Here is a 14,331-nt window from a genome sequence, read left to right on the forward strand (position 1 = left end):
ATCCTCAATGATGGGGGAGCCCAGCATGTCAGTGCAAAAGACATGGCTGAAGCATTTGCAACAATCTTCAGCCAGAAGTGCTGAGTGGATGATCCATCTCGGCCTCCTCCTAATCATAGTTGCCAGTCTTCAGCCAATTCAATTCACTCCACGTGTTATCAATGAATGGCTGAAGGCACTGGATATAGCAAAGGCTATAGGTCCTGACAACATCTTGGTTGTAGTAATGAATACTTATGCTCCAGAACTAGCTGTGCCCCTAGCCAAACTGTTCCAGTTCAACTACAACACTGGCATCTGCCCTACAATGTAGAAAATTGCCCAAGTATATCATGTACACAAAAAGGACAAATCCAATCCAGCCAATTAATACCCCAACAGTCTACTCTCGATCATTAGCAAAGTGATGGAAGGAGTTGTCAACAGTGATGTCAAGCGGCACTTACACAACAATAACCTGCTCACCGATGTTCAGTTTGGGGTTTGCCAGGGTCACTCAACTCCAAACCTCATTACCTTGGTCCAAACATGGACTAAAGAGCTGAATTCCAAAGCTGAGATGAGTGTGACTGCCCTTGGCATCAAGGCAGCATTTGACTGAGTGGGGCATCAAGGAACCCGATCAAAATTGAAGTAATTGGGAATCAGGGAAAAAATTCTCCACTGGTCGGAGTCATACCTAGAACAAAGGAACATGGTTGTGGTTGTAGGAGGCCTATCATCTGAGCCCCAGGACATTGCCGCTGTAGTTCCGCAGGGAAGTGTCCTTGGCCCAACCATCTTCAGCTGCTTCATCAATGACCTTCTATCCATCATAATGTCAGAAGTGGGGATATTCACTGATGATTGCAGTGTTCAATACTATTCGCAACTCCTCAGACACTGAAGCAGTCCATGCCCGCATGCAGGAAGACCTGGACAACTTTCAGGCTTGGGCTGATAAATGGTAGGTAACAGTCACACTACCAAAGCAATGACCATCTCCAAGAAGAGAGAATCCAACTATCTCTCCTTGACATTTAATGGCATTGCTAATGCTGAATCTCCCACTATCAACATCCTGGCGGTTACCATTGACCAGAAACTTAACTGGACCAGCCATATAAATACTGTGGCTACAGGAGCACGCCAGAGGCACACAGTGGCAGCAGTGTGTACCATCTACAAGATGCACTGCAGCAACTTGCCAAGGCTCCTTCGACAGCACCTTCCAAACCCACCATTTCTACCACCTTGAAGGATAAGGGCAGAAGATGCATGGGAATACCACCAACTGCTAGTTCTTCTCCAAGTCACACATCATCTTGACTTGGACCTATATCGCCTTTCCTTCACTGTCACCAGGTCACAATTTTGGAACTCCCACCCTAACAGCACTGTGGGTGTAGCTATGCCACATGCACTGCAGCGGTTCAAGTTGGCAGTTCACCACCACCTTCTCAAGGACAGGGATGGGCAATAAATGTTGGCCATGCCAGCGATGCCCACATCCTCTGAACGAATAAAAATAAAGGAGCAGGCTTGATGGGCCAAATTATCTTGTCTCTCTTTTTGTTATTATTAATTCTGCAATAATTTCTACAAATAATATTTTCACACACAAATATATTGCCCTGACCTCCCATTCATGAACATTTCCGATCATCATCAACACAGACTACAATCCAAGTGACCATTAGAACAGTTTCTTGAACTAGGACAGTCAGATGGTCTCACCGTGAAACACTGAATATGGAAATACAGACTGAGTGTTTCAATGATCATGGCTGCACCTTTTCCAAGAGGGAGCCCACAAGTTGAGCACAACTTCTTCCCACTGACTGACCTACAAAAACAAGGTAGAAAAACAATGATCAAAGCATGTTCCTTCAAAGAATGAACCATGATAAATATCTTTGTTGGTTTTAATGCTGACCATTTTCTAGAAAGAAAATGCTGAGATATATATCTGCACCTCAATGTTCTGAATCAGGATTAAACCAGTGACAGCATTCCTTTATGCTTATCTATATATTTCAGGTTGTAGAACTGGGCTGTAGAGACACACTACAATTTAGCAGAGACTGTTTGAATGTGCCACTGATCCATTCTGTGATGCCCACCTGCTGGGTGACTGGAGCTGAACAGGAGGAGATGAGTGTGGGAGAGGAGGCGATGAATGTGGGAGAGGCTGAGATTGGACTGACTGTAAGTTTTCATGAGATCCAGACCTAGGAAGAGAACATAAAGATTCAAAAATATTGACAATGGCATTTTCTTTGTGTACTTCCATTTATATGAGATTCAGTTGACTGAATATTTGGAGAAACTGGTAACAGATCACATTAAGTAAAATTCTTCAGATGTCCATATATCTACCTATACTACCCTATCTATCACATTTACTTGGCAGTGTCTGGAGGGCTTGTTTATGACTTGTACCTCCAATCTAATGGCAGTCCCAGCCTTGATAGATTGATCCGAGAACAACCTCTAACCCTGACCTGTACCTCCCCTTTGGAGCTGTTAATGCACAGTAGTGGCCACATCTGGAAACCACTTTAACTGGTAGGCTAAGTTAGGTGAATGTTGACAGCATGTTGTTGAGAAAGAGATTCCTATCTTCCACTGAGTGAAGGTTCAGCATGATGGAGGTAACTTGCAAAAGTTGGTCAAATGCAACAAAGTTACAAAAAAAATGTGTGGCACACACAGGCCACAACTTTAGTATAAAGTAAATGGTACCTGAGAACCATGGAGGATTTGAGGAGAACCCACCATTCAACTTTCCCTTGTCAACCTGAGCATTTATGAAATACGCTGGCCACCAATCTCCAAAATGGAAAAGATACAGATATCAAGACAATGAGACAATGGACCCCTTTTTATAAGACTGCCATTGACATTAAATAAAACAAGCCAGGAAGAGAGTAGTTATATCATTTCACTATTATTGAGGAGCCCTAACAAATCTGAATAACTTATTTTAAAGGTTTCAGTACACCATGCACTTACAAAGTTGTAGGGGCAAAACTATTTGAGTACGTCTCCAAAACTCTCTTCTAAACAATATATCTTCAGAACATCAAAGGATGTATTGCCCCCTACAAAAATATCCACAGACATTCAAACAACTAAATAAATGCCTGTTCAAACTTAAAAATTGTACTTTGCAAAATTTTAAAGCCTTTAGCTACTGTTCAGTGGAAAGGGTTTTGCAGTGTGTACTAAATTGGCATGAATAACTGTAGCAAAGGTTACCAGACAGCATTGGCTCTCCATGAACCAGGGATGAAATAGCTCTGAAAAGCTCTGGTTAGGCCCCAACTGGAGTACTGCATCCAGTTTTGGTCACCACACTTTAGGAAAGATGTGAGGGACCTTGAGAAGGTGCAGAGGAGATTTATCAGAATGATTCCGTGGATGGGGGATTTTAGTTACAAGGTTAGGTTGAAAAGGCTGAGGTTGGACTTCCTGGAGCAAAGGAGATTGAGGGGAGATTTGATCAAGGTGTACAAGATTATGACAGGCTTAGATAAGTTAGACAAGGAGAAAATGTTCCTATTAACTGATGGTACAAGCACTAGGGGACACAGTTTGAAGGTTTTGGGCAAGAGATGCAGGGGGAATGTGAGGAAGAAGTTTTTTTATGCAGTGAGTGGTAATGACCTGGATCTCGCTGCCTATGAGGGTGGTGGAAGCAGACACAGTCAATGATTTCAAAAGGAAATTGGACGGGCACTTGAAGGAAATAAACTTGCAGGGCTACAGGGAGTGTGGGACTGACTGGATTGCTCCGCAAGATGGACCAAATAGCCTCCTTCTGTGCTGCGAATAAAAATGACTCTAAAATAAAAATGTATATGATAAACTTAGTATACATTGGCCCAGATTTTGTGGTAATAATGATGGCAAAACTGTCAATGTTCACTGTAACGAAAGAAAGAAAAAGACTTGCTTTTACATTGTGCTTTTCACGACCACCGGACATCTGAAAGCACTTTACAGCCAATGAAAGTGTAGTCACTGTCGTAATGTAAGAAACACAGCAGCCTATTTGCCCAAAATTTTCCATTTGTGCACAGCAAGCTCCCATAAAAAGCAAACTGGTAATGAGCAAATAATCTGTTTTTTGTGATGATGACTGAAGGAAATTATTGGCCTGGACACTAGTGTCATGCTCATGTGAACTGCATCAGTTGAAAACACAGAACCCAAACTCAACAGTTATAAAAATTTACTTTTCATTTTAAAAAGTGGACAATGTACTGCAAAAAAAATGGCCATAGAAGGTTAGATGACCAGGCCCTGTATATTCAAACTGTTTTACTGTGTGGTAAGGACATTGAATTTAATAGGTTCCTCTGAAAAAAACAAGATGTGAAGTAGCCAGATCCTGGGCCATTGTCGGTAACAATCTGCTTCTCCCAACAGAGGCAAGATGTGAGAGATTTTTGACCTTAAAAAATAGCTCTCTGGAGCGAGAGAGAGAGAATCAGGACAACATCCCCAAAAGCCTATCCAGTAGAGAGCTGAGAATTCCAGCAAAAGCCAAAGAAGATGCCCCGCTGTGGATTCTACATTTCAACTTGTGCAGCAGAGAACTGAAAGTGATCCCCCATCTCCAGTTAGAAGTCTCAGCTACCAGAGAAATCAACAAACAACCCAGGCCTGCAACTTTAAAAGAGAAATTGACTTCCGGAAAGATTCAACAGGTTTACTGTGATCCCTTCAAACCACTTACCCCTTTTCCTATCTATCTTTTGTGTGTGTGTGTGTGTGTGTGTGTGTGTGTGTGTGCTCGAGTGAATGCGTGTGTAGGTGCAGTTAGGACAATTTTGAGAATGAATATTGCTCAATAAATAGTTAATCTTCAGTTTTAAACCTACAAGTAAACCTGCCACTGTCTATTTATTTGGCAAATAAAACACAAGGGGGTAAAAACCCGAGTAACAAAAACACTTGCTGCAGTCAGTTGGGAGTTGGACAGTGGGAACCACCCACACCCCTTACCACCTGGCCATAACACCAGGGATAACTCCCCTGCTCTTTGTCAGAATAGTACCATGGGATCTTTTATCTCCACTTCAGAGGGCAGACAGGGCCTCAGTTTAACATCTCGTCTGAAAGATGGAACCTCCAACAGTACAGCACTCCCTCAGGACTGCGCTAGAGTATCAGCTTTGATTTTTGGAAGTCCTGGAATGGGACTTGAATCTGGAACCTTGTGACTTAGAGGTAAGAGTGCTACCAACCGAGTCATAGCTGACACCACTCCTCAAAAACTGACAAGTTCTGGAATCTGCACATGCACAATTAAATGCAGAAATTTAGAAGTTGCTGTCAGTGATTCGGCACTTCTCCATAGGGTGGAATGTTGAAGTCCCCCCAGACTGCAACGACAGTAAATAGAAATCACTGAACTAATGAGAACCTGCCCTTTTACACTATTAGACTCACTGTAAAAACCCTTGAAAATGTTACAACTTACTGAATGAGGTGTCACTGGTTTTTAATGGTATACTAAGTTCATAATTACTGCTAGAAAACCTTTCTGGCCCTGGAAAACTAATTTTATATGTATGGAATGTCAAATTTTTCCATGATAATATAATAATTCACATTTTTAAGTAATATTTTTTAAAGTTTATGATATTTCAGCTTCTGCTTTAATCCCATGTCTATGTCATAATCATTTATTTTGCTCTCTGTAAAAGTTAATTAAAAGTGAATCATATGTATAATATGTATAATATATATAATATAAAAGTCGGCCATCTTACAGTGCTGACTTTGTTTGCACTAGAGTGCTGACTTGGGTTGCATTAGAGTGCTATAGTGGAAGTTTGGTAACTGAGGAAGTTCGGTGAGGAGGGAGCGAGGAGCTCCTTTCATTTCCTACCTGTCCTCAGAGTGAGGGGAGCCGAGAGCTTCCAAAGAACACAGCTGACTGGTGAGTAAGTCCTGGTGGGTATTTTTCATAGTGGATTGAATTGTAAGTCATTGTTTTCGCAAGACTTAGTTGTTTTTTTAAATTATAATCTTCTATAGTTTTAAATTTAAAGGGTTTAGTCATGGCAGGAGAGCTTGAAGCCGTGGTTTGCTCCTCTTGCTGCGTGTGGGAATCCAGGAACATTTCCAGTCCCTGGGACCAGCATGTGTATAGGAAGTGTGTCCAGCTGCAGCTCCTGGAAGCTCGGGTTGCAGAGCTGGAACGGCGACTGGAAACACTGTGGAGCATCCGTGAGTCTGAGAGCATTGTGGATAGCACGTATAGAGAGGTGGTCACACCGCAGCTGAAGGGACTTGAGGAAGGAAGGGAATGGGTGACCACCAGGCAGTCCAAGAGAAACAGGCAGGTAGTTCAGGAGTCCCCTGGGGTCCCGCTTGCAAATCGGTATTCAATTTTGGAGGCTGATGAGGCTGGTTCCTCCAGGAAGTGCGGACAGAGCCAAGTTTCTGGCACCGCAAGCAGCCTGTCTGCACAGGAAGGGGGAAAGAGAGGAAGAGCAATAGTAATAGGGGATTCTATAGTCAGGGGAACACTTAGGCGCTACTGTGGCCGTCAATGTGACTCCAAGATGGTGTGTTGCCTCCCTGGTGCCAGGTTCTGGGATGTCACTGAACGGCTGCAGGGCATCCTGAAGGGGGAGGGTGATGAGGCAGAGGTCATGGTACATGTTGGTACCAATGACATAGGGAGAAAGAGGGATGAGGTCTTGCATCAAGAATTCAGGGAGTTAGGCAGTATACTAAAAAGCAGGACCTCTCGGGTTGTAATCTCTGGATTACTCCCAGTGCCACGTGCTAGTGGGTATAGAAATAGGAGAATAGCACAGATGAATGCGTGGCTTAAGAGTTGGTGCAGGAGGGAGGGTTTTAGATTTCTGGACCACTGGGACTGTTTCTGGGGAAGGTGGGAACTGTACAAGTGGGACGGTCTACATGTGAACCAGAGGGGGACTAACATCCTTGCTGGTGGGTTTGCTAGTGCTGTTGGGAGGAGTTTAAACCAATTTGGCAGGGGGAGGGGATGCAGACTCCAAGCAGAATAGGGACACAGGAAAGCAAACAAGTCAGAGGGAATACAGCGGAAGTAAGTTTCAAGGGAGAAAGACCAGGATGGAAGGCCTCTACTTTAATGCCAGGAGTATTGCAGGTAAAACGGATGAGTTAAGGGCAATGATTGACACGTGGAATTGTGATATAGTAGCCATCACGGAGACATGGTTGAGGGAGGGGCAGGATTGGCAGCTCAATATCCCAGGATATAGAATCTTCAGGCGAGACAGAGGAAGGGGTAAAAGAGGAGGGGGCATTGCAATATTCGTTAAGGAGTCAGTTACTGCAGTAATGAGAGTTGATATCTTGGAGCAAATGAAGCTTTATGGGTAAACATTGCTAGGTGTTTATTATAGACCCCCAGATAGTCAGCGGGAAATTGAGGAGCAAATATGTGCGCAATTTGCAGAGGCGTGTAAAAATAATAGGGTAATTATATTAGGTGATTTCAACTTTCCCAACATTAATTGGAATAGTCATCGTGTTAAGGGCTTAGATGGAGTGGATTTCTTAAAATGTATACAGGAGAACTTTTTAGCCAAATATGTAGAGGATCCAACAAGGGAGGGTGCAGTGCTGAACCTAATTCTGGGGAATGAAGCCAGACAGGTGGTTGATGTGTTGGTGGGGGAGCATTTTTGTGATAGCGACCATAACATGGTACAATTTAAGCTTGTTATGGAGAAAGAAATAGACAAGTTGCAAAAAAAGGTTTTGGATTGGGGGGAGAGCAAATTTTAGTAAAATAAGGCAGGACCTGGCCAAGGTAGACTGGAATGAGTTACTTGTCAGGAATTCTACAGAAGAGCAGTGGGGGGCATTCAAAAAGGAAATGGGGAGGGTACAGGCCCAACATGTTCCCTCTAAGGTAATAGGTAGGAGCAACAAGCCCAGAGAACCATGGATGACCAGAAACATTCAGGGTAAGATGAGAAGCAAAAGAGAGGCTTTTAGCAAATACAAGGAGAGCAAATCAATGGAAGCATTAGTGGAATACAGAAAGTGTAGGATGGAGCTTAAGAAAGCAATTAGGAGAGCAAAGAGGGGATATGAGAAAGCTCTGGCTGGTAAAAGTAGGGAAAATCCCAAGATATTCTATAAGTATATCAATGGGAAGAGGATAACCAGGGAAAGAGTAGGACCCATTCGGGACCAAGGGGGAAATTTGTGGGTGGAGCGAGAGGACATTGGTAGGGTGTTGAATGAATACTTCACATCTGTCTTCACCCAAGAGAATGAGGATGGAGATATGGAACGTAGAGAGAGAGACTGTGAAGTTCTTGAGCAAATTGTCATAGGGAATGACAAGGTATTGGAGGTTTTGGAAGGCTTAAAAGTGGACAAATCTCCAGGTCCGGATAATTTGTGTCCCAGGATGCTGTGGGAGGCGAGGGTGGAGATTGCAGGGGCTCTGACCCTGATTTTTAATTCCTCTCTGGCCACGGGGGAGGTGCCAGAGGACTGGAGAACAACTAATGTCGTCCCACTATTTAAGAAAGGTTGTAGAGATAAGCCAAGGAACTACAGACCAGTGAGTCTCACGTCAGTGGTAGGGAAACTATTGGAAAAAATTCTGAAGGAGAGAATCTATCTCCACTTAGAGAGGCAAAATTTGATTAGGAATAGTCAGCATGGCTTTGTCAGAGGGAGGTCATGCCTAACAAATTTGATAGAATTTTTTGGGCATGTGGCCAGGTGTGTAGATGAGGGTAATGCAGTTGATGTAGTTTACATGGATTTCAGCAAAGCCTTTGACAAGGTCCCACATGGGAGACTTATCAAGAAAGCAAATGCACATGGGATACAAGGTAACTTGATAAGGTGGATTCAAAATTGGCTTAGCTGTAGGAGACAGAGAGTGATGACAGACGGCTGTTTTAGTGACTGGAAGCCAGTGTCCAGTGGCGTACCACAGGGATCTGTGCTGGGTCCCCGATTGTTTGTCATTTATATAAACGACATAGAAGACTATGTGGGGGGTAGGATCAGTAAGTTCGCGGATGACACAAAGATTGGCCGAGTGGTTAACAGTGAGGTGGAGTGTCTTAGGTTACAGGAAGATATAGACAGGATGGTCAAATGGGCAGAAAAGTGGCAGATGGAATTTAACGCTGAAAAGTGTGAGGTGATACACTTTGGAAGGAGTAATGTGACACGGAAGTATTCAATGAATGGCCTGACACTGGGAAGTTCCGAGGAACAAAGGGACCTTGGCGTGTTTGTCCATAGATCTCTGAAGGCAGAAGGGCAGGTTAATAGGGTGGTGAAAAAGTCATATGGGACACTTGCCTTTATCAATCGAGGCATAGATTACAAAAGCAGGGAGGTCATGTTGGAGTTGTACAGAACTTTGGTAAGGCCACAGCTGGAGTACTGTGTGCAATTCTGGTCGCCACATTATAGAAAGGATGTGATTGCATTGGAGGGGGTGCAGAGGTGATTCACCAGGATGTTGCCTGGGATGGAACATTTAAGCTATGAAGAGAGGTTGGATAGGCTTGGGTTGTTTTCACTGGAGCAGAGAAGACTGAGGGGTGACCTGATCGAGGTGTACAAGATTATGAGGGGCATGGACAGGGGGGATAGGGAGCAGCTGTTCCCCTTAGTTGAAGGGTCAGTTACGAGGGGTCACAAGTTTTAGGTGAGGGGCGGGAGGTTTAAGGGGGACTTGAGGAAGAACATTTTTACCCAGAGGGTGGTGACAGTCTGGAATGCCCTGTCTGGGAGGGTGGTAGATGCAGGTTGCCTCACATCCTTTAAAAAGTACCTGGATGAGCACTTGGCACGTCATAACATTCAAGGCTATGGGCCAAGTGCTGGCAAATGGGATTAGGTAGACAGGTCAGGTGTTTTAATGCATCGGTGCAGACTCGATGGGCCGAAGGGCCTCTTCTGCACTGTATTATTCTGTGATTCTGTGAATCTGTGATGTCTAAACTTTTTCTAAATTAAAGATTATCTACTTACTTTCTGAACCCCATTTTAGAGTCTTTTATAAAAATATTCACGGTATCTCTTAGGTGGTAAGATATTGTGCCTCCATCTTGTAGATTTGGCATTACTTGCTCTCAGTGGTGAGTTGGCATGCTGCACAGGCGATGTTGTGTCACTTGCTGGTGATGTTGTTAATGTTGTCTCCCTGGATAGTGATGTTTCTGGTGTTGTTGACAGTCCTTTCTGTTTTTCCAGCTCAGCTGTTGGTCGGATATGGATTCGGTTCCTTCTCATTTGGTTACTGGTTTCAGTCTCACTGAAGTATGACCTTGGGGTCTCAGCTTCACCAACAACTTTTGCTGGGCTCCAGGTTGTCATGATTGGATCCTGTACATGTACAGTTTGTCCTTTCAACAGCTCGGGTAGGGATTTAGCATATTTGTTGAAGTGTTGCTCTCCTCTTACCTGTGCTTCAGTGAGTTGTTGTCTCACTTCCTCCAGGTCACTTGAAGGATGTATTTTGCTTGGCAGAGCAGTCTTATGTTTTCTTCCATTCCACAGCTCTACAGGTGATGGCATGTTAGCCTTGAGAGCTGTGGATCAGAGTGACCATAAGGCCAGGTTTGGGTCTTCCTTCGTCTCTTGGCATTTCACAAGGGTTTGTTTGACCGTCTGGACATATCTTTCTATAAACTCGTGTCCCTGTGGGTAGGGTGGTGATGAGGTGATGGTGTTAAACCCATACTGGTCCGTGAATTCCTTCAATTCTCTGGATGTCAATTGGGTGCCATTGTCACATATTAATCTTTCAGGAATCCTTTGCTCAGTGAACAGAACTCACACAGCTGAGTGGCTCTCAAGTTTTTCACCTTCTGGATAAAAGGGAACTTTGAGTAGTAGACTGCGACTATGAGATACCATTCTTGATCAATTGGCTCCGACAGAATGCCATGGTCTGGGTGGTACTTCAGTAGCTATCATCAGCTTTCTGCTGTGTGTTTCTGTAATTCTGATATACATTGCATGCAGACACCACATTTTCAATATCTTTGCATATGCCAATCCAGTGCACAGCTGATCTGGCTCTGAGCTTACACTTCTTCATTCCCATGTGGCCTTCATGTATCTTTTGGTGAAGTTCTTCCTGCATTGTTCTGGGTATGATTATTCTGGATCCGGCCAGCAGAACACCATCTTCTAGTGAGATGTCATCTCTGATAGCCCAGTACTGCCATATCTGCCATATTGCTGGCAGTGTTTGCTGTATCTTATCAGCCCATCCGTGGATCACTTGCTGGGATAGCATCTGTAACTCCTCATCTTTGCTGGTCTCATCTCTAATTTGACTAAGTTTCGGTGGTGTTACATTCACTCGGTGATGAATCTTTATACCTAGATCTTCTATCTTGTACTTCTCCTGTGTCGACAACCGAGATAGGACATCTGCCAGCACCATTTCTCTTCTTGGCTTATATTTCAGAGTGAAATCATAACTCTGAAGCCTCAAGAGTAACCTCTGCAGTCTTGATGGTGGTTTACATGGATTTTTCTTGTAGATCTGCTCCAGTGGACGATGATCACTCTCCACTATGAACTTGCTCCCATAGAGATATGTATGGAACTTCTCATATCCATATACAATTGCCAAAAGCTCTCTTTCTATGTTGGCATATCTTGTCTCAGCTGTTGTTAGAGCTTTGGATGGGAATGCTATTGGCTTTCCCTCTTGTACCAGGACTGCTCCCACACCTTTTGTGGAAGCATCAACTTGCAGAGTGACAGGTTTCTTTCTGTCATAGTATGATAGACTTGTCTCCTTGCATCCTACCTTTTTGAGTTTGTTGAAATTCCTGTCATGTAACTCTGACCACTGATACTGTACATCTTCTTTCATCAACCCCCGCAGGTTTGCTGGGTGTTCCAACATAATGCGGTATGAAGGAGCTCATGTATTGGATCAAGCCAAGGAAACTTATCAACTGTCTCTTATCTCTTGGGGCTTCCATCCCTGAGATGGCTGAAATATTTTCAGGACTTGGCTTGACTCCATTAAGTGTGTACACTATTCCAAAGAACTGGTATTTTGTCACTTTTACAATACATTTGACTGCGTTTAGCTTGATCCCAGCTTTCCTGGTTCTCTCCATGGCTACATGTAGATGGTTGTCATGATCTTTTCCATCGACACCATATATCTGGGTATCATCTGCTATGCCAACTGTTCCTTTGCATCCCCTGTATATCTCGTCTACTATCTGCTGGAACACATCCTGGCTCACTTTTAAGCCCAAAAGGTAGGTGCAGGAATTTGTACCATCCAAAGGGTGTGTTGAATGTTGTCAACAGTGAAAATTCTGCAACTAGCTTCACATTCCAGTAGCCTTTTCTGGCATCAAGCTTGCTGAAAACTTTTGTCCCTGCCAGGGCTGGTGTGATCTCTTCCAGTGTTGCAGTAGTGTAGTGATCCCCCTTTATTGCTTGGTTAAGATCTTTGAGATCGAGGCAAATTCTTAGCCGCCCATTTGGCTTCTCTCTCACTATGATAGAATTTACCCATTCTGTAGGCTCTGTGACTCTGGCGATCACCTTCTTTTCTTCCATTTCTTAGAGCTCTCTTTCAAACTTTCCTTTTAGTTTTATTGGTATTTTACCTGGGGGATGAATCACTAGTTTTGTCGCTGGGTCAATAGTGATGTGATACTCAAAGTCTTCAAAACATCCAGCCGACTCATCAAAAGACTCTGGGTACTTTCGTACCAGGTCTTTGCTTCTGATTGGAGGGCGCTTTTCAATGGGTGTACTATCTTCAACCCTTAGTGTCACTTCCTTCACCTCGTAGTTTACTGAGATAATCTGCAGCTCTTTTCTGGTATAATCTGAGCAAGATGATGTTGCTCTGTGTTCCAGTATCAATCTTCACCTTCAGATTTATTGTTGTGGGCTTATTTGTCATCCTCTTCCTGTCTGAATGGTTGTGTGAATTTCCTTTCTCTGGGAAATGTCACATCCAGACATTTCATACAATTGTATGGTTCCAAAGTCTATCGTGTTCTCAGACACATTGTCATCTTCTAGGGTATGGATGTTTTTGTTTCTTTCACTACTCATTTGCCCTGTTAGTCTGCTCTGGTGACGCGTCTACCACTCTCTTCCCTTGTTTTGCACATTTTTTCCCAGTGATTGGTCTTTCCACAAGCTCTGTAGATTGCTTCATATGCAGGACATTTCCTTCTGTCTGTGAATCCATGTGGTCGTCCACAGCTCCTGCATGTCGTCTTCTCTGTTTGGTGTACATTCTTTTGTTGTTGTTTCACTGCATCAACCCTTCTGCCTTTCTCTTGGCTTAACTGAAGGCTAGCTGTTTGGGTTGTGAGTGTCTTCATCTGTCTGCTCGTGGCTTCATGTGCTCTGGCAGTGTCTACAGCAAGCGATATTATGAGCTTGTCATTTCCAATTAGAGCTTTCTGTACTTCAGGATGTGCAGAACCCCAAATTAGCTGATCTATTAGCCTTTAATCTGTGTCTTTAAATTTACATTTTCTGGCTGCATTTTTCAACCCTGTTACAAACTTGTCAATAGGCTCGCCTCGTTCCTGTCTGAGGCCTCGAAATTCATATTGGTAGATCCAATGATTTGATTTTGACTGGTGATGGGTGCTGAATCTTTCAAAAATTTTGTCTGGGTTTCTGCTGTCCTTTTCACTTAGCTCCCAGCTGTTAAATAAATTTAATCGTTTATCTCCTGCCCACAGTTGACTCTCTCCTCTTCACTAGTGCCTTTTAGGAAACTACTGAATGTCAATCTGCACTTTTGTTTAAACTTCTCAATTGCTTCTATGACATCATCAGCTTCTCAATTCATTATGGGCTGTAGCTTGCTGTGCCAGCCAACATTTCGGGTCTGGTTTTCCAACAATTCACACAGGTTTTCTTTATCTCCCTCTGGCACCAATTTGGATCATTTTTTCCCAATCTAATTTAGCATTAAATTAATTTAAAATGTTTTAGTTTACTCACAGACATTCGCTGCTATCATATTACGTCTCCTGGTTGTTTCTGGTTCCCGTATGTTGGAAATAATCACACTTTAGACTTGGAAAGGCTGGAGCTCTTTGTTTTAATCATTCAGCTTCCATGCTCTCTGGCACAGGACTGCCTGAGGCTGGTATTCTGTTACATATCACATGACTCTCCAGTATAGACGTGAATGTGGCCTCCCATCCCCCCCCCCCCCACTCAGAGCACTTACACATAACAATTAGTTCATAGATAATTAGTTCCTTGTACTTTACAGATGGTGTTATAATATATAACAATGAAGGATGTCAGTACATTTTACTTCCTGGTTTGCTGTTT

The 14,331-nt window shown here is 43.4% G+C and overlaps 1 protein-coding gene across 7 annotated transcripts in view; it reads right to left on the bottom strand.

Annotated features, from left to right (window-relative positions):
- LOC137372378 (LIM and calponin homology domains-containing protein 1-like) overlaps positions 1–14,331 on the bottom strand; it is a 503,856-nt gene that overhangs the window by 13,617 nt on the left and 475,908 nt on the right. For all 7 annotated transcript variants that reach the window (XM_068036287.1, XM_068036300.1, XM_068036294.1 and 4 more), the window contains 2 exons: positions 2,103–2,210; positions 1,717–1,825 (listed from right to left, as the gene is read on the bottom strand). In XM_068036287.1, the coding sequence (XP_067892388.1) occupies positions 1,717–1,825; positions 2,103–2,210 (217 nt within the window). The remainder of the gene's footprint in view (positions 1–1,716; positions 1,826–2,102; positions 2,211–14,331) is intronic.

Source organism: Heterodontus francisci, chromosome 1 (assembly GCF_036365525.1).
Source record: "Heterodontus francisci isolate sHetFra1 chromosome 1, sHetFra1.hap1, whole genome shotgun sequence".
NCBI classification, from domain to species: Eukaryota; Metazoa; Chordata; class Chondrichthyes; order Heterodontiformes; family Heterodontidae; genus Heterodontus; species Heterodontus francisci.